The following is a 26,770-nucleotide window of genomic DNA, read 5'->3' on the forward strand; positions in this document are numbered from 1 at the left end:
GAAGAGTATGTTTTGACCCAGGCTGACAAATACTGTTGATTCTGAAATTTGTTTTTTTTGGTTATGTTAAAACCATTGTCATTATAAGAAACAGAGATGGGAATATTGCCTCCTCAAATCTGATTCACATACAAACTGAATGAACCACATAACAACCACCTTAGTCAGATACTATTTTGAAACATGGTCCAAAACCTAAATGCTTATACGATTCTTGAGGGACAGTGCTGTGCTCTGAGTCATAGGGAAGCCATCCCAGAAGCCAAGTCTACCTATCAATAAGCAGCTGCCTGTGCAGGGTGCAGGCTGCACCTTTGGACAGTCTTTAAAACTGAATTCTCAGAATTTTAGAACACATTTTTGTCTAGAAATGCTGACTTTGGTTCATTAGGTAGTGGTAAAACAGGTTCCCTTCAAAGCTCTCCTTCATTACCTTCCTAAGTGCATGGGGAAAAACACCTAGGGCTGAACAGTCTTGAGAAGTGTGGAAACATTTTCTTTGTGAGTGAGAACCGATCACCTAGAGAAAGGAGATCAGATTGCCATCACTGCTTCTGGGTATCAGATGCTAGCGTGAGTACATTGTTGAGTTGCTTATCCAATTATTGATTTGCATTATTGCTCTTATCTTCTGTTGTAGGTGAGAGGTAAGTTCACTAATGAATCTCAAAGAAGATGTAAATGGCCAATGACCATGCTCAGAGGTCTGAAATCTCTCCAGGTCGCCTCCTTGGAGGGGTGCTTTTCTGGTGGCGCAGCTTGTACCACCATACACAAATGTGCTTGGGTTTGGATTCTGCTGGAGAGAACACTGTGACACTTGGTCTCTTCCTTGGGCCATGTCAGTCAGTCTTGGACTTATTTTGCATTCCATTCTTTACTTCACTGACGCCTGTGTATCCTTGGCTTGGAGTCCCATCCCTTTGTCCATCAAAACCTGCTATCAGGAATAGATCAATTATCAGTTATACACAGTGTGCCATGACCCTATCTCAGAAGCATTTGGTCATTTGGCTTCATGGTTTTTTGTTCTTGCTGTTGTTGTTGTTGTTGTTGAGTTTTAAAATAATGAAATATAATGTGGCTACATAAAGGTGCATTCAATAGATGCATACAACTTAATAATGGAACATCGCCAGAACCTCTAAAACCTTCCTCCCCATTCTTTTACCAACAAAACCTCCCGTCCCACTAGGGGTAACTAAAGCAGTTATATCCTTGGCTTAGTCTATCCACCCACGTAAGCATCCTTAAAAGAACAGTTTGTCTGGTTTGATCTTTTCATGAAGGACATCTTACTGTGTGTATTCTTTCGTGCCTGATTTATTTGCCTTCTAAACCTTAACTTCTATCAGTGGTGTGGGAACTGATGGCTACTGCAATGGTGATTTCAGACAGTCTTAAGAAGATGAGGGTAGAGTTTTGTGGTCAGAAACTTTCTTGTGTGCCTTAAGATAGTGCAAACTGAAAGACCATGTGCCGGTGTGAAGCATAGTTTTTGGGTATACTAGATAAACCAAGGTCTGTGAGAAGCTCGGGTAGACAAAGGGAAGAAGTGGGTCCCAGTGGACTTCCAATGAGGACTGGGGGGGTTTAAATCAGTTACGACTATGATAACTTTATCCACAGTTGATCTATAAAGTGTACTATGATATACTTTTCACAATGTAAGCTTTCTCTGGAGTTAATAATTATCAAATTTACTCATTTTTGGATATTTGTTTGGTTTCTAAGTTCCTATCACTAATGTATTTATTTTCTGTTGGTAGATATCCCTCTCCATGTGCTCAATATAATCTAATGCATCTCTGTCTCTGATAGCATCTTCACCTTAGAGAGCTTCAAACAGTCAGCGTACTCAATTTTAGCATTAACCATACAATGAAAATAAAGGCAGTATGGGCAAACACTTGTGGGAAATAATGTGTAAGATAAAGTCAGAAACACTAAGTACAACCCTACTTCTCCTGAGAGGGACAGCTCACTTACCTCCCTTAAATACAATGTTCCCCAAATACAGCATAACTACATGCTGGTGATTATACACATAAATAGCAACACACACATATATATGTGTGTGTGTACTAACGAAAATGTAATTGGTGTGAATTTTTATTTTATGGATGAGAAAAGGCCCACTCTATTCTATAGCACTTTGCTTTCTTCACCTCTCTGGGACGGCAGTGCTACTCCTCTATGATAGTTGAATTTATAGATGTCAGAATATGAATTATTCCAGGTGGGGCTCAGTCGTGTTCATCAAACACCAAAATCGGAGCAGGGAGGAATCAAATAAGCAACAAAAATCAGTAATTGAATTTCCACATGTAGGAAGTGCCAGTTGTGCCTTAATGTAGGGATATGTAAATTTACTACATAAAAATACTATGTGATATTAAATATCAAATGAAATAACATTTCATGCTAAAATTTGATTCATTAAAAAATATATTTGACTACTTTGAATTAGAGCTGTAGCTAATATTCTACAGACTTCTTTTAAATTGCTCTATAAAGCACCTCAACATATTCATTTTAATGACATTATTTAAAACTATCATGGCCATCATAAAAAAAAAAAAAGTAGGGAGTGTCTGAGTCAGAGGCTTTATATTTCAGAGTAATGCAAGGAACTCTTTCAGACTCACCCAACCAGCGGCCAACTTCCTCTATGAAGACAGTAAGGTAAATATTTCTGAAGTTCATAATTTAAAGTCTGGCCAGATCCTTCGAAAAAAGACACACACACACACAGACACACACACACACACAAACACACACACACACACAGAGAGAGAGAGAGAGAGAGAGAGAGAGAGAGAGAGAGAGAGAGAGAGAATCTTGGTTACTTTGTGTCTGAGACATTAAACTCATAAACAATATCCAGATTGGATACTGGTCTTCTTGTCTGCTTCTCCACCTTACAGCTTGTCTATGACTGATTTAAGCGGTGTTGTGGGAGAATGCCATGGGAATCGGATGACAGTTGAAAAATTTATGTTCCATCTTTGAAGAGATAAGTGGGGATTATGTGCAAATCTAGATTCTATATTTCCTGTGTTCTTATTTAAGGCATTATAGGTTGGAATATACTAAATTTTGAGATTAAAATTGAACTCTTTTAAGTGCATAATATACTAATTTGATTAGAGGTTTATCAAAATTTGAAACTATGTTTTTAAAAGAAATACAAAGATTTTAAAATATTTCTCCCAGTAGTATCTGTATAGCATCGTATTTGACTTATTGACAAGAATAAAAATTTATCACATTCAAGTGATTATTCATTTCTTTCCTATATATAATCCTAATTCAGTAAATGTAAAACTTTTTAAAAAAATAATGTATCATGAACTATAATTAATTTTCTATGTATCATAAGACTAGATAATATTTTTATCAAGCATTTAAGGCACATAATTTATCAGTTAGGTGTAATAAGTTTAGGTCCATAAAATAGTATCATAATTTCATGTTTCATTGAATGTGTTTTGTGCCTGAATTTTCTTATGCATTATTTAAAAACTACCATTTGATTTTTATTAAACTTTAAAAAGAAGCTTTAGTGAGAAAATATCTATTTTTATTGTTGTTTTGACACACATAATATATTGACTACAGGATGAAAGGGATAAAAATGTTCTCAGATTAAAATAGACCATAAGGAATCAAATAGGCTTCAGGCTGCCGTGGACTTTTAGACCCTCAAGTCTGAAGTTTGGGATGTAAAAACATCCATTAGTACTTGCTAATTTGTGTTAACTTTAAAATTATAAATTAATTGCTTGCTTGTTTGTTAAGCTAAAATATTTATGCAAGACACAGAGGAATATAGTATATTTTTAGCAAAATGAAAAGTTAGACTGTAAAGCCAAGTTCTTTTATAATTTGAAAAGAACTTTCCTGCATTGCCACGTCCAGACAATGAAACACTGGGTAGTGTCACACTGACATCTTCCTTAGGTAGATTTAATGCAATTTGTTTTCCTTTTTGATTTCCTTAGTTATTTAACTGGGACTCAAGTCAATTGGTAGCTGTTGGTGGCTTGCCTGAACTTAGTTTATTTTTTGTTAATGTTTTATCTATTTAAGTTGCTGTGAAAGTATTTATAGGTGAAAGGAAAAATCACAGTTTTGATCTCATGCTAATTTTTATTTATGTGTCACCTGATGAAAACTTTGGTGTGTAAAATCATCAGTTCAGCCTTAAATATAATTGTTTATTTGCCAATGAGAATCAGACTTTACATTAGATGAGGAGAAACAAATCTTACTTTTATTCCTGGAACTTAAACAGTGCACCTGCATAGAGAAAGATAATAAAAATAATTATGTGAAATGGAACACACTTTTTGGTATTTATTTTAAACATACATGAACATGTCTCTACAAGAGTGTTCAAGTATATACTACGTAGTATCATCTATCATTTTAAGAGTTATGACTTGAGAATTTATAATTATCTAGGAATGTCTTGGCTCATGTTTCTCTCTCATGATTTTTTTTTTTGGAAGATTTCTCTGCCATAAAACTTACCTAAGCTAAACATTTATGTACTCTGTATCCTGAATGAGCACATTTTTGTGTAGCTTCTCTTTTCTTTAATAAGATTATAGTTTCATTAATAATTTAGCATGGAAATAGGATGCCTGAAAGTTTAGAATGTGAAAATTTGTGATTGGTGCTTAGAAAGTGATTAAAGAATACTATTCAAAAGTATAAAATTTTTTTTGCCCCAAAGGTTAAAATAGTAAGGCATAATTTGTAAAACAACAAGAAGAATTGGAACTTCAACAAAGAGAAATGTACCTTAAAGTGTATTTTTGCACTTTGGGACATGATAGCTTCCAGACACCCATTGGCCCGTGCAAGCAGGTTTCTAAACAGGGTCATTTAAAAATCTTTCAGGTCTTATTTTAAAAGCTCTAGCTCACATTTTATCAAAGCACTACAATACACCCAATCTTCTACTAAATATAATTTTCACTGTAAATACTTTGAAAGGATTAATGACTTTGCTTTCGAAGTTACTTTCCTAAGAACAATTGATTTCATGTACTACTGTCTGATTATCAGCAACCAGCATGAAGCCTTGGAAATCCTTTAGGATGGAGAGAATCCAGCACACAATTTTCTTCTAAAATTAATGAAATTCTTACGAATACTAAATTAAATAGAAACATCAGCATAGATTTCGTTTTCAGATATTTAATTGTAAACTTGTTAATTTTGATCTTTTTTTCATGTTTTAGAAGGAATACTTATTTTTAGGTCTAAAATATGATTTGATATACCTGATGTAAATGACGAGTTGATGGGTGCTGACAAGTTGATGGGTGCTGACGAGTGTGCAGCACACCAACATGGCACAAGTATACATATGTAACAAACCTGCACGTTATGCACATGTACCCTAGAACTTAAAGTATAATAATAATAATAATAATAATAATAATAATAACAGTACTATAAAAAATAAATAAAATAAAATATGATTTGAATCCCTTAAAAGTTTGAGGGCCTTTGGCACTGCTAATATCACTCACTGTATAAAGCTGTCCTTTTCCTGCCAACTCCCATCCTGTGTACCCAGCCCTAACTGGAATTGTTTCTCATCTCCTTTGTTGCAAAGAGTTTCTCCTGTAGCTTTAATCACAATTGCCACAGCTTTTTACCCTGGATTACTTGGATTAGATATAAAATCAACATACTTTTTTTCTGGGTGACTTTTGAAAGAACATAGGTGTTCTTTCTTACAGATATGTAGGGTGTGAATGATTTTCTCACCTTATGTGCCTGGGTGTAACTGAGGAGTATGACTTATAACGAATTCTACATTTGTTAAAACGAATGCTAAATTTGACCCTGGAAAACAGCATCATGTAGGGCATCATGCCTCGGTGGTGTTCTCTGTGCTTGGAATTCCACAGTGCAGAGTATGGGTCCCTCAGGGACATTCTTTCTGGAAATGTTTGCTGTCTTTTAGGATAGGACAGACTACTACCACTTCACAGAAAATAGTAAATACAGCAGTTTCAATCCATTGAATGTCTACTCTGGATCACGCATTGTACTAGAAAAGTGTTTTTTATTTTTTAACTCAAACTCCCATTTGACATAATAAAAGTTAAAAAACTTATTTTAATTTCATTCACAATTTAAAAGGCCTTAAGTATTTGCGACTGCGACAAAGCCAACACAATGGCAATTTTAGAATATTCTTCTTTCAGACTGCATGGCTTTCCCTCCTTGTGACCCCCTTCCTCACCCACAGCATGCCAGTCCCCAGATGCCTATGTGTGCTCTTCTTATGGGACAAAAGGTACAAGGAGGTATGATTTTCTGTTGAGAATCACTATGCTAGATCCTGTACATAGATCATTTCACTGAACAAGATGAAACTTAGAAGTTCAGAGAAATTAAAGACTTGACCCAGTTCACACAACTACTAGCAATAGTAGCAACAGCGTTGAGACTTGGATGAAGTCCCCTACGGGTTTGTGACTCCTGGCATCTGCAACACCCGGCACCTGCCACACCATCAGATGTAATATTATTGGACATTCATGAGGAATAATTTGGAGAATTCATGTAAGTACATTTAGTCTGAGACAACCCCAACTGTGATTTTGAGATCAATTTGAGTTGTGGAGAAATTCTGCAAAAAAAATTACCCAAGTGGATCCCTGAAGAATTCCATGGTGGTGGTAGCCCTCTGTATTTCAGAAACAACATTGTGAATTTGAAGACAATCTCCAATTTGTTACTGCGCCCTGGGTTCTCTAGCAAGAAATAGGCCTATGTGTTGAAAAGTCTTGTACATGTTCTTGATCCATACTCTGATAATCACATTTTGCATTCCAAAAAAATCAGAAAATGGTTTTAAACAAATTAATACACTTATGGGACCAATGATGCATAACAATTAAAATTAGGACAGTTTTGAAAGAAAAAAAAGTAGAATGTATGATTGTTCTAAGAATTTACAGAGGCCATATGGAGAGAATGGATTAAAAATGATGTGTTAAACCTCAAAAATTTAACATTGCATTGAATTACAGGTGGTTTAGAAAGCAAAGGCTGTAGTGCCTCAAATAGACTGTCTAACATTGTAATATTTACTTTTGCTCTCTTTCAGTTCAGAAATCTGGGGTGATTTGAGAAATAGTGAGCCCCATGAATGTGTCTGCTTGGGAGTTGGAAACAGGCCACTCACAGGCCACTGAGGATAGAAATGTCCACCAACGAGAAGAGATAGTTTTAGGGTATTAGTGACAAGGATACTGGGCCAAGGGAACTTTTCCCTTTTTGTTAGAGTTATGTGATGATTACCTCCAAGGCTGAAAAAATGAAGTTTTAATTATAAAAAATAAATAAATCTAAAAATATAATATTCCTAGAAAATGTACCAGGAACTAATATCATTTTCTCATTGTCCTCTAGGCTGCAGTCCATTTCACAATGGCCTCCCTTGCTGCAGCAAATGCAGAGTTTTGCTTCAACCTGTTCAGAGAGATGGATGATAATCAAGGAAATGGAAATGTGTTCTTTTCTTCTCTGAGCCTCTTCGCTGCCCTGGCCCTGGTCCGCTTGGGTGCTCGAGGTGACTGTGTCTCTCAGATTGATAAGGTCAGTCTCAGCTTTTGCAGTTCATCATTGGGACAAATTATTTTTCCCACGAGAACATTTCGTTGCAGTGGTCCCCATGTTAATGGAGGTCATCGTGAGGGCACAAGGTGTCACATCTTCACACATCTCCATGAGGTGTCTCATCATGAGGGCACAAGGTGTCACATCTTCACACATCTCCATGAGGCCCTCTTTGGGTGTGAAGAAAGCACACAGCTTGCAGCACTTGTTTGTGAGCCAAGAGGCAGCAGAAATATTCCAAGCACTGCAACTTTGATGTTTTCCCTTAGTGCAGTGGTTCTCAAAGTGTGTTTCCCAGACCAGGATCATCAGCACCGCCTGGAGAACTCGTTAGAAATGCAAAAGCTTGGGCTCTAACCCAGAAGTACTGAATCAGAAACTATGGGTGTGGGTCCCAGCACTCTGGGTTTTAATGAGCTCTCCAGGTGCACCTGAAAGTTTGAGAACCACTGCCTGCGTAGATATGGTTGAGATAGGAGAGTTAGAAGGAGATTCCAATGACGTCCCAGATTCAGGACTCGTTACCTGGGCACAAATAACATCATAGTACATTCCAGATAATAGCAGTCTACCTGAATAGTCCTCACATTGTCATCATCACCACCTTCACCACCACCTTCAGGGAGTGCTTATTAACACACCCTTGCACACAGCTCTGGGTGCACTTTACAGGGAAGTAGAATGGTCAAGGTTTCCCTCCCTTCTCAGAAAGTTGCCACTGAAACTCAGTAGCTCAACAGCAGGTGAGATGCCTGGTCCAGGCTGCATGCAGAGGCCTTGATGTCATCCCTTTCTGCCCCCACCTCCCCCTGCCCACTCCTTGCTGCACTATTCCTCCCACTATTTTAGTTCAGAAAGGCTTGCCAGAGGAATCTGGTGCCTGTTGTAACCTGTCATACCTCAGTTCATATGGAAAATCATTTGTGTAGATAATTTAAGCTAGAATAATTCCTTCCTTTATCTAGATAGCTCAGTAAATATTAATTGCTAGAGAACAACTACAGAGTCTTAGACTGCCGTTTTTTCAAGCGCTAGAGTGGTTTACGACCTAGTACATAGGATACTACACTTCAATGACGTGATAGTAACAACTGTCTGCTGAGAACTTTATCAATGTTCAGGATCCGGGATAAGCCCTAAGAATATGATATTATTTGATATTCATGTTCACACACTGAAGTGGGAATATTATCCTGATTTTGTGGAGGGGTGACCATACTGCGTGCTGGTAGATGGCGGACCTGAGATTCAAACTTAGGACGATCTTCTACAACTGGTCTTCTCACCTTTGGCACTACTGACACTTTGGGCTGGATACATCTTTGTTGTGAGGGGCTGTCCTATGCAACGTTTAGCAGCATCCCTGGCCTCTCATCAATAAATACCAGCAGCATACCCCTCCCTCAGCATGACCACCAAAAACATTTCCAGGTATTTCCAAAGAATACTCTCAAAAGCAAAATCAGTCTCCAGTTGAGAACTGCTCTGAAGCCACCAAACTGAAATTATAGCTCAAAGTACATCATTGTGAAGCTTCAGTATTTTCAAGTCAGTATTTTGATAAATAAATATAAAGCCCTTGAAAAACATTCAACAAATAAAAATGTATTCATTCATAAAAATGCATAATGTTTCAGAACCAAGTGAGATGACTTGGTATCGTGGAAACAGCCTTGGTCCGGGAGTTCGAAGATTGGGTCCAAGTTCTGACCCTGGGAAAATCATTTCATCTCTGTGGGCACTAGGGTCCTCACCTGTGCACAGAGGATGTTGATTTGATGATATAACGAATAAAGACAAAAACCTTACCGTTGTCACTGTTCAGTGTGTTAGACAATGATGTGCAGACGTCTTGTCTATGACTGAAGCTTGATTTTAACGCCACAGAAGACACTGCTTTTACTTCCTGTGTGCTTTCATGTCAGGGGCAATCTTTCAGATCCTGTCTGGTATACCTTCTGAGGTCTCCTTGCCCTGCACCTCGTGCCTGGTGGGCCAGGGTCAACAGCTCATGAGTCACGGTGAACTGAGAGATCTACTGTTCTGCTGGAGTTTGCTCTGTACCCTTTGCTGCCTCATCAATTACTCTCATGTGTGACTTTTTATAACTCTTACTATTATGATCTTGCATGAAAAAATATGTAAGAGGAGAAAAGGCAACTAGAGACACAAAAGCATTCATCTCATTTATCTGTGCACACTTTTAATCCTCTGTAAATGTCTTCTAGGAAATTAATTTTCAGCTTCTCCCCTGCCTCAGTTTGTTTCTCATTGCAACACTCGACCCTCGTCACCATGAATCACACATTTCTATTTTAGATGAATCCAGGCTCAAATTATGGCTTCCAACTGTGTGTCTCTTTTAAGCATCCCCATGGATCTGTGTTTCTTTTTCTTTTTGATGCTCAAAGTGTCATAGCTGGGCCAGTAGATATCTCTTTAACCCAATCTTTTTAAACAATCCTTCCCAGTAACTTTACAATATTTTTGCTTTCTGACAAGACATTCTGGGCTTATCTTGAGTTATCTTGGCTCCAAAAGGAGCTCAGCTATTCCTTATGAAACTCTGGCTCATTTATGCTATTAAATATATATTATAGAGTAAATATATATGTTTACTCGATTAAAGTCAAGAATCAGTGTGCTTGAGGTTCAATGCAGTTGAAGTGCCATGAAGGCTGCTCACCATTTGAGTGAAAGAGCTGGAAAAGCGTATTTACTGACCAAGTCATGGGTTCAGACTGACCCTTTTTTTTTTTCTTTTTTAGCTCTAATAATGCTGTTCTTTCTTATAATGTTTGAATATAAAAGTTTTAAAAAGTGATTTTCCTATTTCGTAAGCTACTCGCTCCTCTCTTCTCTCACATTTCCATTGAAATTCTTTATACATATACATGTATATATATATATATACACACACACCCACACCCACACTTTTCCATTGAAATGCATTATTTTATATATTTTATATAGTTTAGATTACACATGTTTGGATTACATATGTATGAGAGTCATATGTTTGGACTTTCTTCTCTCTCACAAGACTTTCCATTGAAATACATTATGAAATATATATACACACATACATATGTGTTTTTCTGAAGTCATATGTTTGGATTATAATCTTATTTAAAAGTTTACAAATTTGAATTTTCTAAAATGCAACCGAGTTTTACAAAAAGCATTTTAAAATAATCATTTATATATTACTTATTCGACCACTCTGTAAGAAGAACTAATAATTTTATAATTTGGCATGAATATACAGGTAGAAGCCCAAGGATGATTCATAGTATCCTTTTTTGTAAAAATCCTTAATCCAAATGTCCTGAAATTGCTTACACTGTATAGACCCATGATTTTCCTGATTGCCGTCATCTGAATTCATTAACCACTTATCAGAAACAAAAATTCTGATTTCCCTACATAAGCACATGAGGGAACATGAAAGTGTAGCACACTTTGTATTTCAGATAGAAACACCAAAAAATTAGATAAGAAAAGTAAGGAGAGGAAGAATTGTGATAAACAAGCCCTTTGAAGTTTTATCTAATATTTATCACACACAAATATTTACTGCAGGTTGACTATCCCTTATCTAAAATGCCTGGGACCAAGTGTTTTGGATTTTGGAATTTTTCCCTTTTGGGATTTTTTTTTTTAGATTTCAGCATATTTGTTTATACATGAGATGGGATAGGACCCAGGTATAAACATGAAATTTATTTATGTTTCGTATACAACCTATACATATAGCATGAAGGTAATTTTATACAACATTTTAAGTCTTTATTTTTAATGAAACAAAGTTTTGACCGTGACGCATCACATGAGGGCACGTGTGGAATTTTCCACTTGTGTCATGTTGATGCTCAAAAATTTCAGAATTTGGAGCATTTTGGATTTTGGATTAGGATGCTCCACCTGTAGCATCATTATGCATCTTTAGTCATGGTAGTTTTACTGTTGAATCTATAGTTTCTTGAATTTTTGTAAAGATAAAAACAGACATGTATCATTTCAGTATTTGACCTTTCCAGTTTACTAACATTCAATTAGGAATATCAGAAAATCAACCAAATTCATATCAAAAGAGAGTAATACTAGTAATGATCAAAGAATAATGTTAAATATTTAAACTTATTAAAACTTTATTCAAAAAGTTAAGGAGAATGACTTCCGGATAGTCATATAATTTTAAAATTATTGCCTGGGTGCCACAAGCATTATCTCAGAAAATATGTTAGTATGTTTGAATCACTTTAACATGGTTTTTTATATTTTTGTTCCATGCGCATATTCCTAAATAATTCTTTCCAATGGTAGCTTTAGGACTATTTAAAAAAATAAAATAAAATCCGAAAAGAACTGCAGGGAGGTTTTAAAAAGTTACAGTCTGTCTTAAGATAAATTTTGGCCAATGAGAAGGGGAGATTCCTTTCTCTGCAAGGCTTCACATAAATTACTAGGTTCTTTTTACAAGGTAGAGTCACAGGCCATATAATGACATTTTGGTCTATGATGGACCACATGTATGAGGGCAGTACGGTAAAATTAAAATGAAACTGAGATATTACTATTGTCTAGTGATGTTGCAGCCATCATAATATCATAGCAAAATGCATTACTCCCGTGTCTGCAGTGATGCTGGCATAAGCCAACCCATTAGACTGCTAGTTGTATAAAAGCCTAACACATGCAATGACGTACAGCACATAATGCTTGAAAATGGTAAGTGACTATTACTGATTTATGCATTTACAATACTATACTTTTAGTAGTTATTTTAAAGTGTACTCCTTCTACATATGAAAAATAAAAGTTAGCTGTGAAACAGCCTCAGACAGACCCTTCAGGAGTGATTCCAGAAGGAGGCATTGTTGTCATAGGAGATGACGGTGCCATGCGTGTTAATGCTCCAAAGACCTTTCAGTGGGACAAGATGCGAAGGAAAAAGACAGTGACATTGACAATCCTGACTCTGTGTAGGCCTAGGCTAAAGTGTTTATGTCTTATTTATTCACAAAAAAGTTTAAAAAGTTAAAAAATTAAATAAATACAGCTCATAGGATAAGAATATAAAGAAAAATATAATTGTACAGTTGTACAATGTCTTTGTGTTTGAAGCCTAGTGTTGTTACAAAAGAATCAAAATGTTTTTAAAAAATAAGAAGTTTATAAAGTAAAAAAGTTAAAGTAAGCTAAAGTTAACTTATTATTGAAGACAAAATTATTCTTCATAAATGTAGTGTAGCCTAAGTGTCCAGTGCATGTGAAGTCTACAGCGATATACAGTAACATCCTAGGCCTTCACATTCACTCATTACTCACTCGCTGACTCACCCAGAGCCATTTCGGTCTTGCAAGTGCCATTCACGGTAAGTGCCTATACTGTTTTGCAGTTTTCATCTTTTATACAGGTTTTTACTATACCTTTTCTATTCTTGGATGTATTTACATACACAGATATTTACCATTGTGTTACAGCTGCCTACAGTATTCAGTACAGTAACATGCAATACAGGTTTATATTTGGGGAGCAATAGGCCATACCATGTAGCCAAGTTGTGTAGTAGGCCATACCATCTGGGTTTGCGTAAGTACACACTGTAACATTCGCACAATCACAAAATCACCTAATGATACATTTCTCAGAAAGAATCTGCGTAGTTAAGTGATGCGTGATTGTAATGAGTAGAAGGTTTAAAACTTTGAAGAGCAGATACCAGGCAAATTATATTTTATAACATATTTATATAAATTTACATAGCCATGTATATTTTGCTCAAGACATTATGTCATAATCAAATATGACTTCCAATATGTTCTCAGCCTTTACTGGTTAAACTTTCCTCCTTGAACTGTTTCAAAGATTAACGAGCTGGTCCCATCAACTCCTGACCCCTCATTTTAGGAAAGAAGGATACAAAAGGACCACCTAAGTTCCAGCCGGTCACTGCTTATCTCTCTCTTCATCTTATACGGAGACGATGGACAGTGATGACTTTCAATTGAAACTTTTCATTCGAAACTTTTCATTCTGGGAGCCCTTAGAGACAAACTGCATCTATTTTCTGACATAGGATGAAACAATTATAATGATACAGTCCAAAGTATAAAGACACATGCTTTTATTTCCTTTCTTGTAGTAGCCCAAATAAATAATTCCATGGAGTGGAAGGTCCCTGCTGAACCTTACTTTCCTAGTGACAAGTGACCAACTCCACTGTTCACCACTGTTCGCCAATGATGTCGCAGCCACAATAAAATTGACTAAAAAAACTGAGGCAGGATTGTTTGAGGATACAGAGTACTCAGCATATTCTCTCTCTGAATTCTTTCAATTGGGAAGAGATAACTGCCATATTTTTAAAGGCATTGAAAATCTACATTGGCCAAGAGCTTATTCTATTTTCAAGTAGAGTTGTTGCAAAGATGCAAGATTCTCAAAATATAGTGAAAGGTTGAAGACTAAAAGACTTCTTATGTTTTCATCGTCTTTTTATCATAACATGCATAGATGTTCTTGTAGACTGATGTGACAGGTCCTTCAGTACCATCGGCTCACAGTGACAGTTTATCAAATCTACAGATCTAAAGACTAAGAAAGCTCTTCTATAAATCAAATGCTGATGTTCCCATGGGCTGTTGAACCGGAGTTGTTCAAGGGTCTCTGTTACACAGTCGCTGCAGGTCCTAGTTCAAAATTTTGAATTTTGAATTCTTCCATAGGTGAAAACATGCCATGCATAGTCACTATTGAAATAAAAATCACTTGTAAATAATTAGGTGATGCAAACTACAACTTAATAACTGCAATGACTTCTTGAACTTTATTGTAAGTATGGACATTTCTAAACTGAAAAATATTAAGCATTCCAGTTTTATTATATTAGGAATTTAACAAACTTTTCTTTAAACCCACTTAATATAAAAATCCCCAAATTCAACACATTTTAAATTTTATAAACCTCCATAAAATAATTTTGAATTAAAGGAACAGAGGGGGCAAGTGCTGAAAAGTTCTCTTCTTTTGTCAGAAGCTACCACGGTGAGGTTGATACGTGCAATGATGATGGGATGAGAAACAGTCAGCTTTGGGGAGGAAGCATTTAATAACTGTTATTCTGTATATACATTGCTGTGAGAAAATCCTCTATCAGACTAATATGGTCAAAATTGTGCCTGATAGACAAAATACAGTTTTTAAATTTGGTCAGTACAAATGACTACCTTAACTAAATTTGTACAGTGTGGCCTTTGTGTGAGACAATGTGTAGTTATAAACAACAAGACAGAAATATAAGGCATACTATCGAATATTAGAGAAGGAACAAATTCTAATTATGAGTTTGTACTCTCAATAAGCTGAAAGTTAGCGGAAGCTCTACATGTTGAAAACTCCGTAGTACATGGGGTAGGGAGGGAAGGGGAGAAAGAAAGACTTTTAAGTGTTCATATGGATTTGACCCAGCAATCCCATTACTGGATATGTACCCAAAGGATTATAAATCATTCTGCTATAAAGACACATACACACCTATGTTTATTGCAGCACTATTCACAATAGCAAAGATGTGGAACCAACCCAAATGCCCAGCAATGATAGACTGGATAAGGAAAATGTGGCACATATACACTATGGAATCCTATGCAGCTGTAAAAAAGGATGAGTTCACATCCTTTGCAGGGACATGGATGAAGCTGGAAACCATCATTCTCAGCAAACTAACACAGGAACAGAAAACCAAACACTGCATATTCTAACTCATAAGTGGGAGTTGAACAATGAGAACACATGGACACAGGGAGGGAAACATCATACACTCGGGCCTGTCAGGTTGAGGGGACTACGGGAGGGATAGCATTAGGAGAAATACCTAATGTAGATGATGGGTTGATGGGTGTAGCAAACCACCATGGCACGTGTATACCTATGTAAAAAACCTGCACATTCTGTACATGTATCCCAGAACTTAAAGTATAATAAAAATAAATAAATATTTTTTAAAATGATGATGACATAGAGTTTTAGAGCCTATTTAAGTAAAACAGTGCTTTTTTACGTAAAATGACATTTCAAGAAATGTAAGAATAATCATTGGTAGGAAATGTTGATAGGTTCCATGATTCCAAAATTACAAAAAATAAGAGGAAAATCTGGTAGGCAAAACTTAATAAATATTAAATTAACACATGAATTGATGACCTAATTTGTATTGGCCCAAATGTTAAAATTACAGCTGCCCGGTCACTTCAGAAAGAGGCTTATTCATTCCATAAATCACAAAACTCTGTCGCCCAGGCTGGAGTGCAGTGGCTCTCTCTCGGCTCACTGCAAGCTCCGCCTCCCGGGTTCCCGCCATTCTCCTGCCTCAGTCTCCCGAGTAGCTGGGACTACAGGCGCCCGCCACCACGCCCAGCTAATTTTTAGTAGAGACGGGGTTTCACCGTGTTAGCCAGGATGGTCTCGATCTCCTAACCTCATGATCTGCCCGCCTTGGCCTCCCAAAGTGCTGGGATTACATGCGTGAGCCACCGCGCCCAGCCAGTCCACAGGTATTCTGAGTTACACCATTGTATAGTGAAGATGGTGGTCACATTTCACTGACTATATTGAAAACTGTAGAGTTCCGCTGCTGAAATATGCTTTTCATTCAGAGTCAAACTGGGAGAGCTGTGCACTGAGGCATTAACATCCGTGTGTGGACTGACTACCGGACAAGCATGATTTATTCGGAAGCGATGTCACTATAGCATTTATGTAAATTGGCACAGATTCCAAAATCCTGGTAAACCTAAGAGAAAATCAAGTTATGGTAAAGAAAGAAAAGGCAATAAAAATTAAAACCAAGTATGCCTGTTGATGTGCATTCAGAGTCATGGGGAGAATCAGCTCTAAGACGCTAATGAACTTGGAATGGCAATTAGACACATTTATTGGGAAATAATATTTTTATTTTTAAAACCTCTTGCAAACTGTTCTCGTAACCCCTGATTCTAATGATTGCTTTCTTTGTGCCCTGTTTACAGGTGCTTCACGTTAACACTGCTTCAGGATATGGAAACTCTTCTAATAGTCAGGTAAAGACAATACGTTCTTTTAGAAAAAGAGATGGTGAGCCAGGTGCAGGGGCTCACGCCTGTAATACCAGAATTTTGGGAGGCTGAGGCGGGTGGATCACTGGAGCCCCAGAGTTCGAGACCAGCCTGGGCAACATGGCAAAACCCTATCTGTGCAAAATATACAAAAATTAGTTTATAGTCCCAGCTACTTGGGGGGCTATGGTGGGAGGTTAGCTTGAGCCCAAGAGATGGAGGTTGGAGAATGTGGAACTATCCTTTCAAAGCTAAGAAACATGCTTTATTCAGATTTCCAGATTGTGGATTTTTCAAGTAGAATTTTTGATAATTTACTTGTTATTTATTAATTTACTAATATTTTATTTACATATTGGCCATATTTTGGCAAGAAAGGATGAAGTTAAATGTTTTGCCTTTTTCTTTGTATATTCATAGACAACTTACATTGGTAAAATTAATTATTTAATATATATATAAGCAAAATCATTATCTTCTGTTAACACTTTTATTTTAAGGCCAAGTATTTAGTAAATTATTTCATTTGATCACAGACACTATTTTGAGAAAGGGTAAGACATAGACGTATGTGGCCTTGTTTGCTGTTTTTAAAGTATTTTAAAAAATTCTTTTATGGTGTAATATGCATGTTTTATTTTGTGTGTAAATGAGATTATGCATATCTTTGTAGGCAAAAATTAAATTTTTATACATCTTTTTAAATAACAGCCAGGGCTCCAGTCTCAACTGAAAAGAGTTCTTTCTGATATAAATGCATCCCACAAGGATTATGAGCTCAGCATTGTGAATGGTCTTTTTGGGGAAAAAGTGTATGGCTTTCATAAGGTAGGTGAAACTGCCTCTGTTAGAAGGACCTGAATCTCCTTAAATCCATTATCTGAACAAAGGCTTGTGTCTTTTTACTGAGTCATACAAAGATGGTTTTGTTTCTCGTTGCTACTTATTATGTTCTCAGATGTCTTGAAAAAATCACCATTTCCGAAGTTCAACTTTTTACCCAATTAATCCACATATTCAGGTTCACTAGACTGACAGGCTTCAAAACAGAAGAGAATGTGTCCATTGGTAGGGATGTCGAGCTGTAAATGGAATGGAGGAGCAGTCAGCCCATTTAGGGGTGTCCATGGCAGGAAACACATTCTGGGCTCAAGCAGTAATCCCATCTCAGCTTCCTGAGTAGCTGCAACCACAGGTGTGTGCTACTATGCCCAGCTAATGTTTTTGTTGTTGAGAAAGGTTCTCTCTACTTTGCCCAGGTTGGTCTTGAACTCCTGGGCTCAAGTGATCCTCTTGCTTCAGCCTCCCAAATTGCTGGAACTACAGGCATGAGCCATCTTGCCTGGTCAAATTTTATTTTTTATGTCACTTAAGTTTTATGTATTTTTTAAGGACATAGACAAGTCTTAGAAGGAGATCAACATGACATACTAGTTGGACTTTTTAAAAGTATAAATGCTTAGTGGCTTCTAGCTCTTCTAGACTTCCTCTCTCTCTCTCTCTCTCTCTCTCTCTCTCTCTCTCTCTCTCTCTCTCTCTCTCTCTCTTAGAGTCTGGCACTGTTGCCTGGGTTGGAGTGCATTGGTGTAATATTGGCTCACTATAGCCTCTGCATCTCGGGTTCAAGCAATTCTCCTGCCTCAGCCTCCCAAGTAGCTGGAATTACAGGCATGTGCCACCACGTCCTGCTATTTTTTTTTTTTTTTTTTTTGTATTTTTAGTAAAGACAGGGTTTTGCCATGTTGGCCAGGCTGGTCTCGAACTCTTGACCTCAGGGTATCTGCCCACATCAGCCGCCCAAAGTGCTGGGATTGCAGGCATGAGCCCCTGTGTCTGGTCTGAGTTTCTTGGAAGTGGTAGAGAATAGCAACATCTACGTAACTATCCTGTCTTTCTGGGCCATGGACTACTTAAAACTACTCTTTGTGTCAAAGTGGATGGATGAATGGATGTGTGGACAGAAGAATGAATTAATCAGTAGATGAAAAGAGCTGTATCCAAGGAAATCACACACAAAGCTTGCATTAGAGAGCTAGTCTTACCCTGTGGATAGACAAAGGACAACTAGTGAATCTTCATTATTAGGATGAAAATCCTATAAACTTTAATAGGAAATCCACTAACAACACCTGGTTCGTAATACATCTTTTTCTTCTAATTCTGAACATCTTTCCACAAAGATATATATGTGTATATTTGTTGAATTACTAATGTATTGATAAATTATATCATTATGATTTTTTAAAAATTAAAAACAGCAAGTATTTCTTAGGCAACTATTATGTCCAAGGCAATGTGCTAGGTACTGGGAATAAAATCATAAGCAAGGCATATATAGTCTTGACTTCACAGAATTTGCTGTTTTGTGAAGGACTCGGACAATCTCAAAGCTAAAAAGGATGTATTATGATAACAGCTGTTAAGAAAAACATCAAGGTAAACAGACTGTTAGAAAATGTAAGTGGGACCGGGCGTGGTAGCTCATGCCTATAATCCCAGCACGTCGGGAGGCTGAGGCGGGCAGATCACCTGACATCAGGAATTCAAAACCAGCTTGACCAACATGGTGAAACCCCATCTCTAAAAATACAAAAATCAGCCGGATATGGTGGCAGGCACCTATAATCCCAGCTACTTGGGAAGCTGAGGCAGGAGAATCGCTTGAACCCAGGAGGCAGAGGTTGCAGTGAGCCGAGATTGTGCCATTGCACTTCAGCCTGCAAGGGGACAAGAGTGAGACATCATCTCAAAAAAAGAAAAAAAAGAAAAAAAAGAAAATGTACGTGGAACCTAGAGAAAATATCTGTCAAGGAGAGACAGCCATACTTGGAACTAGAAAATGGGTAAGACACAATTATGAGGTATATGGGCCATTTCGGGCAGAAGGAATGTTGTTCAAACACCTCTAGTGAGAGATGACACATGGCATTTTTGAGAAACTGTCAGGAATGTGGTATGGTGGGAGAGCAGAGTAAGGAGAAAGTGGCTGTGACGTAACCAGGGTGGGGATCAGCAGAGCCTTGTCGGCAAGGTTCAAGGGCTTGGGCTTTGTCTTGAGTGCAATAATGTAGCCTTGAAAAATTTGCAGCAGGAAGGGATGACACAGGCAAAGGAGACTAGTTAGGAGGCTATTGAGTTATTTAATATGAGAAAGCAGTGGTAAAAGTGTGGACGTTATCTATTCTCTATTAGCCTCCTCAAATCCATTTCAGATAAACTTAAGTTTAAACAGAGTATTTGCTGTGCAAATTCAACTTCAAATTCACCAGATCCCCTTCCAGCCCAATTTCCATATATCCCTATATTTACATACTTATCTTTGAGGCAGAGTTGAACCTTTGAATAAAGCAGTGAAAATAAAAAGTTCAAAAATACATTTCTTATATACTTAGTTGGTGATGATTTGTAAATACAAGACCTGTATTCTTCTTTGCAGGACTACATTGAGTGTGCTGAAAAATTATACGATGCCAAAGTGGAGCGAGTTGACTTTACAAATCATTTAGAAGACACTAGACATAAAATTAATAAGTGGGTTGAAAGTGAAACACATGGTGAGTATTGAAATACCCTATTTTTTTTGGCCGGGCGCGGTGGCTCAAGCCTGCAATCCCAGCACTTTGGGAGGCTGAGACGGGCGGATCACGAGGTCAGGAGATTGAGACCATCCTGGCTAAAACGATGAAACCCCGTCTCTACTAAAAAATACAAAAACTAGCCGGGCGAGGTGGCAGGTGCCTGTAATCCCAGCTACTCGGGAGGCTGAGGCAGGAGAATGGTGTGAACCCGGGAGGTGGAGCTTGCAGTGAGCTGAGATCTGGCCACTGCACTCCAGCCTGGGCGACAGAGCCAGACTCTGTCTCAAAAAAACAAAAAAAAGAAATACCCTATTTTTCTACAAGATTTGTCAATTATATGTTAATACTGAGAACAAAAGCTGGGAGTCTTTTGTACATACATGGAAGAGCTTCTAGTTCAAAGTAATGATTGCTGCTACTTAAAATTGCTTTAGTATTTGTCTGCAATGTGGTTTTGAATAATTTTAATAATTTGAATGCTTTGTACTTTTCAGAAGTTCAGTCTTTTATATTATCTCATTTCATTGGTAAAACCTTCAGGACAAACATATTATTGTGACCATTTCATAAATTAATAACAAGCTGAGTTAATTTGATAAATTAACCTCAATATCTCACCCTAGTTAGTGAACAAAAACTAAGTTATTATTTTATTGACATTACTTTCAATGACCACATTATTATTTTCAATGACAACAGCATAGCATTTCATTTAATAATCAACCTATTTTTTAAAGATAGGGTTGATTTTCATACTTTATTATTCCTTTATGGACTGAATCTTATTAAAGTTATAACATTCTACTGTCAAAGAAATGTATTTTCATGACATTGCTTTTTCCAAGGATGTATAGTATATCTCTCATTTTAAAATGTTCTTTAATTACCAAAATAATTTATGTAACAAAGGTAGTACCTTCCAGAAAAAGTACAGCTCTTTATTGGTAAGTCTCTGTCACAACTAAAAACTGAATTCCAGCTAATGTTCTGGTTTAGTGCAAAGCAAATAAAGAAATTTATTAATCCTTGCTTTGTTCATCAACCAATTCCAAAGCTACTAGTTGTTTCATTACCTAAGGGTTGGTCTTGATTTGTAATCTAATCATTGTACCTGCATTTACTGAGCCTAGCTATGCCTCAGAAATAGGAGATAAATATATCTTGCACTTTAAATGCAAACTTTGAGCAGCATACACTTAGTCCTGGGACTAAGAATGCAGTGTATAAATTTTCTTTTTATTCATTCATTCCTCATTATATTCAGAGTGGGTTACTTTGATGTTTAGTCATTACATGTTTCAAATATAACACTTATAAATCAAGAGAAACTATGTAATTATTACTTTTCTAAAAGCTAGGTGAGATTCTATTTAGTATTTAATATAAGGGTATCAGATCGCTAACAACTTTTTCTATTTAGAGTATTTATTTCTCTGTCTTCCTTTCTCATGCAAATCTATGCATAATTACTCTAATTTTTCATAAGCATATGTACTCAATATTTATTTGAGGAAACCCTTTAAAATGTTGCCAATATTCTAAACAACCCTACCCAGGTCTTGAAGCCCACATCCTCTACACAATACCAGAACCATCCTTTTGAAAGGCAAATCAGATCCATCATGACCATGACCTTTCTTGTCTTTCAATGAATCCTGAGCAATTATTTTCCATCACCTTCAAAATAATACAAAATTCTTACCAGACATTCAAGCCTCTTCATTATCAGGCCCTTGCTTCCAATCTTGCTAACTTATTCTCCCCGACAAATACACTTTGCTCTTCCAGGCTTCTGTGCCTTTGAATAAATAGTCTCTGCTTTATGGAAGCTCTCCCTGCTCCCCACTGTCCTTCAGCTAAAGCAGATAACCACAGAAAAAGTTGGGTGCCTTTAATCTGTGCTCTCACAGTGCACTGAGATCAGACCTCTATGTTACTGGTGGGTTACAACTGCTCTTCGGATGTTGACTCTTCTGTGCTGGACTGCGAGCTCAATGATGGCACAGGCTATGTCTTTCACATTTGTAATTCAAACATGCAGAATAGTGCATAGCATCCAGCAAAAATTTCGTTACTGTAGAATGAAGGAGGGCATTACCCTTTCAATGGATTGAAGTACTGTAGTAGCAAAAGGTGGCCTAGTCAATGCAGTAAAGGCACTTTGGTAACTATGAGCAGGGACACTGGGGTTGTCTTCCTGGGTTGGAATCCTATTGCTATCATTTTCTTGCTGTGTGTCTTAATCTCTTTGTGCCTTAACTTCATCAACAGGAAATGGAAGCAATAATAGTGCCTACCTCACAGGGATTATGTGAGGATTGAACCAAAGATTGCATCTAAAGGGCTTAGAAAGTGCTGGACACATTAATTGCTCATAGGTTATTCTTAATATTCTTATTGGTGTTATTATGTGATAAGAAAAAAAACTTCATATCAATTAATGGTCTTTTAAATCATTTTAAAAATTATATTAAAATAAACCTTTCTCCCCTCAATTTTTTTTTTCAAAAGGCAAAATCAAGAACGTGATTGGTGACGGTGGCATCAGCTCATCTGCTGTCATGGTGCTGGTGAACGCTGTGTACTTCAAAGGCAAGTGGCAATCAGCCTTCACCAAGAGTGAAACCACAAATTGCCGTTTCAAATCTCCCAAGGTATGTTGTCAATCTCCTGCTTAATTTAGAATTTTTCCTCAATAGTATTCCTTTGCAGGACTGTGATAGTTACATAGTAAACTCTGGATTCACCGTTTTTGACTCGTTTCTTCTTTTGCATTACCAATATTGTATGGTCAGTTGCTTTACAAAGCAAACTTTCTATTTTCCCTGTCATGCAGGCTATGAAACATTACCAAAGGTGTCTTGTAAATTGGTATTCTTTAAAATACATTCAAAATTGAAAGAAGTGACATGAATGTATCTTAAGATATTATCATTGGAGGCCTATAAGAAAACATATGACAAAAGTGTATTTTTCTTTTTTCATTATTTTAACCATGGGGTCTGCACTTAAAATCATTTACCATCAGTGATTTTCCTGAGTCGCCGTAGAGAATGTGTTTTCTTTTACAAGGGGAAAAGTTATGTTTAGTAAAGGTATGCATTTCCAAGTATAAGCCATATGTATTTCTTCACTTAGTTCTGTTTTTGGTCTAAAACATCTTACTACCAACCTTTATAAAACATATATTCTTGGGTTTTAAAATCAATTTGTACACAGTAATCTTTGTACAGCAGAAACAACAAAGCTCTTGCAGTCAGGAATATCGTGTTGAGGCTCCTGCCTTGCTTCACAGAAGCTGCATTCCTGTTTCCTGTGTTATTCTTTTCTCCTATATTTCTTTTTTTTTAAAAAGCATTACTATACAATAACATTGTTTTAAACACTCTTCCTGCTGGTCCGCACACCCTATGTAATGTAGCTGTAACAGACAGCTTGTAACGTAACACACTATGGAATCTGGATCTCTGATGTCAATGTTTGTTCTATCATATTAAAAATTGGTAACATAATCTCTCCAGCATAACCCAGATATGTGATTCTTCCCCTGCCCCAGTGAGACATCCTGTCTGTCACATCCCAGTCCCCATGTGTATCAGGCTCAATTCTGCGGACCTGTCTCACTAAGCAGATAGATTTCATGTATGTTCTGTCTGAGGATTGGACTCTAAGTCAAAAAAGGCAACCTTTCCAGAGAGAGAAGGACCTTCGGTTCAAGGACATGGGTCGTCCCCATGTAGGATGTTTTTTCTTAAAAGGGGATATTACAGAAATATTGACAAGTTTGCAGATTATAACCTCACTAGGAGAAAGTTTATTGTACCTCAATGGTGTCTCTAAATCTATCAATGATATTCTCAAGAAAAGAGCTACTTTTTTTTTTTTTTTCTTTTGCTCTGGTGAATTTGAGGGACATTATCAAATACCTTGCAGGAGTTTTTATTTTTCCAAGACCTCATGCTTAAACTGTGTTTTGTTGTTGTTGTTGTTGTTTGTTTTTTGAGACAGGGTCTCACTGTGTTGCCCAGGCTGGAGTGCAGTGGTGGAATCACTGCTCACTCTAGCCTGGACCTCTTGGGCTCAGGTGATCCTCCCACCTCAGCCTCCCAAGTAGCTGGGACTACAGGCATGTTCCACCACACCCAGCTATTTCTTTTTATTTTTGGTTTTTAGTGGAGATGCGGTCTCGCCATGTTGCTTAGGCTGGTCTTGAGCTCCCAGCCTCAGGTGGTTGGCCCGGACCTCCCAAAGTGCTGGGATTACAGGCATGAGCCACAGCACCTGGTCTTAAATTGTGTAATTTTGTTAGTACTAGTCTGTATTTTACTTCTGAGAAGAGAGAAAAAAACCTATAGCATTCATTTTTCACTTTAATGTTATTTAGTACATTTTCATTACTTATTATAGAGACTTTTCAGTTAAAAGACTAAGAGCAAGGCAATGTTCCAAGTGCTAAATATATTAATTCACATAATCCTCACAACAATCCTGTATAGCAGGGATTATAGTCACTCCCATTCTATAAATGAGGAAATGGAGGCACAGAGAGGCACAGTAACTCACCCAAGGTCACACAGGTAGGACATTTTAAACTCAAGGAATCAAACTTGAAGTCTTGGCTTTACCACTAAGATTTGCACCAATGCAACCACTGTTGGTAACTTGTCAGGAAAAAATCTGCAGGATCAACTGAGCAATAATTTATTGACCAAGTACAATATTCTTGTATGTATTTGGTTAATAAGTACAATCAAGTGGGATTATAAATAATTTTTTGTGACTTGACTTTCAGTGCTCTGGGAAGGCAGTGGCCATGATGCACCAGGAGCGAAAGTTCAATTTATCTGTTATTGAGGACCCGTCAATGAAGGTTCTTGAGCTCAGATACAATGGTGGCATAAACATGTACGTTCTGCTGCCTGAGAATGACCTCTCTGAAGTAAGTTACGACTGTCATTTTCACTACTGGGAAATAAGACTTTTAGGATACTGCTGATTCAGTTTTCATGGATAAACTGCAAGATTTCAGGGTATTGAGATATTACAGACTTACCTGCTTGTTAATTTATTTGACAGATATTTAAGGAGTACCTAGTACGAGCCAGACACCATTATAGTTGCTGAGATTGACTTAACTCAGTTTAGCATAATTTTAGTTGAATACTGATCAAGTTAGAACCCTCTCAAATGTCAGTTATGGAATTAAAAATACAGGAGTTTAGGTATTTTTGGTGTTCAGTCATGAATACAGTCTTTTATGTGTTATTGAAATTTTGCTAGACTGAGCATCTTTAGGCAGGTATGATATGATAGAGACCTGAGCCTTTGAGAATTAAAATGTATGGTCTCACTGTAATTGCACAAGAGGGTCTCCCTGCCTGCTGCACAGGAAAAATCAAGTCACTGAGGGCACAGCATTGTAGTAAAGAGAGTTTAATTGATGCAAAGCCGACCACGCCACCTGGGAGATGAGATCACTACTACTCAAATCACTCTCCCTGAAGGTTTGGAGGTTAGGAGTTTTCAAGGATAGTTTGGCGGGCAGGGGTCTAGGGAATAAGTGCTGTTGATTGGGTGGGGATGCAATCACAAGCGTGTGTAAAACTGTTCTCATGCACTGAGTTCACCTCTGGACTCTGTGGGGGCCACAGGACCGGTTGAGTCATGAGTCATGAGTCCAAGTGGAGTTAGTGTCAGAAATGTAAAAGTCTGAAAAGACATCTCAAAAGGCCAGTATTAGGTTCTACAATAGTAATATTATCTACAAGAGTCATTGGTGGAGTTACAAATTTTATGGCCCCCATAACAATGATTGGTTAATGCTTACTATGCCTACATCGTGGCGGAATTCAGGCCTCTCTCATAATCATAACCGTGCGGTCTTTCATTAGTTTTACAAAGGTGGTTTAGTTTTGGGAAGGGCTATTATGATTCTTGCTTTACATTTAAACCATAAACTAAATTTCTTCCAAAGTTAGCTTAGCCTATGCCAAAGAATGACCACCAACTGGGAGGTTAGCAGCAAGATGGAGTCAACTATGTCAGATTTCCTACTGTTGTAATTTTGCAAAGGCAGTTTCATCACTCCATGCTGCTGTGTCTCAAGTGAAAAGCAGAGTTTAGGGACTGCCCTGTGACTGATGTGGCAGGAGAAATGGACCAACACAGTGCAATGGGAAGATGGTGGGGGCCATGCAAGCCAGACACCACCACTGTATCTCAGAGCCTGATCTTTTTTCAGTCCTTTTTCTGCTTTTCCTCCTCCTGAACTTGGCTCTTTGAGTTTGATCTGCAGTCTCAGAGGCCTGGACTCATCTCTCTTCTCTATTCTCTCATTTAAAAGGAATAATAGGTGCCATTTATTTAGCACCTACTACACCCCAGGTCATGTGCTCTGAGCTTCATTTACATTATCTTATTTGATGTTTACAGCAAGCATGGGA

At 37.3% G+C, this 26,770-nt stretch overlaps 1 protein-coding gene across 2 annotated transcripts in view; it reads left to right on the plus strand.

Moving 5' to 3' along the window:
- Window positions 1–26,770, plus strand: part of SERPINB7 (serpin family B member 7) — a 55,281-nt gene that overhangs the window by 25,659 nt on the left and 2,852 nt on the right. Inside the window, exons 1-7 of one of the 2 annotated variants that reach the window (XM_010388792.2) lie at window positions 2,643–2,685; window positions 7,444–7,629; window positions 16,684–16,734; window positions 17,461–17,577; window positions 20,186–20,303; window positions 22,839–22,981; window positions 25,120–25,266. In XM_010388792.2, the coding sequence (XP_010387094.1) occupies window positions 7,462–7,629; window positions 16,684–16,734; window positions 17,461–17,577; window positions 20,186–20,303; window positions 22,839–22,981; window positions 25,120–25,266 (744 nt within the window). In that variant the 5' untranslated portion in view covers window positions 2,643–2,685; window positions 7,444–7,461. Of the gene's footprint in view, window positions 1–2,642; window positions 2,686–7,443; window positions 7,630–16,683; window positions 16,735–17,460; window positions 17,578–20,185; window positions 20,304–22,838; window positions 22,982–25,119; window positions 25,267–26,770 lie in introns of those variants that run through there. The other variant, XM_010388793.2, reaches the window with a different exon arrangement.

The sequence above is a fragment of the Rhinopithecus roxellana genome, chromosome 21 (assembly GCF_007565055.1).
Source record: "Rhinopithecus roxellana isolate Shanxi Qingling chromosome 21, ASM756505v1, whole genome shotgun sequence".
Lineage (NCBI taxonomy): Eukaryota > Metazoa > Chordata > Mammalia > Primates > Cercopithecidae > Rhinopithecus > Rhinopithecus roxellana.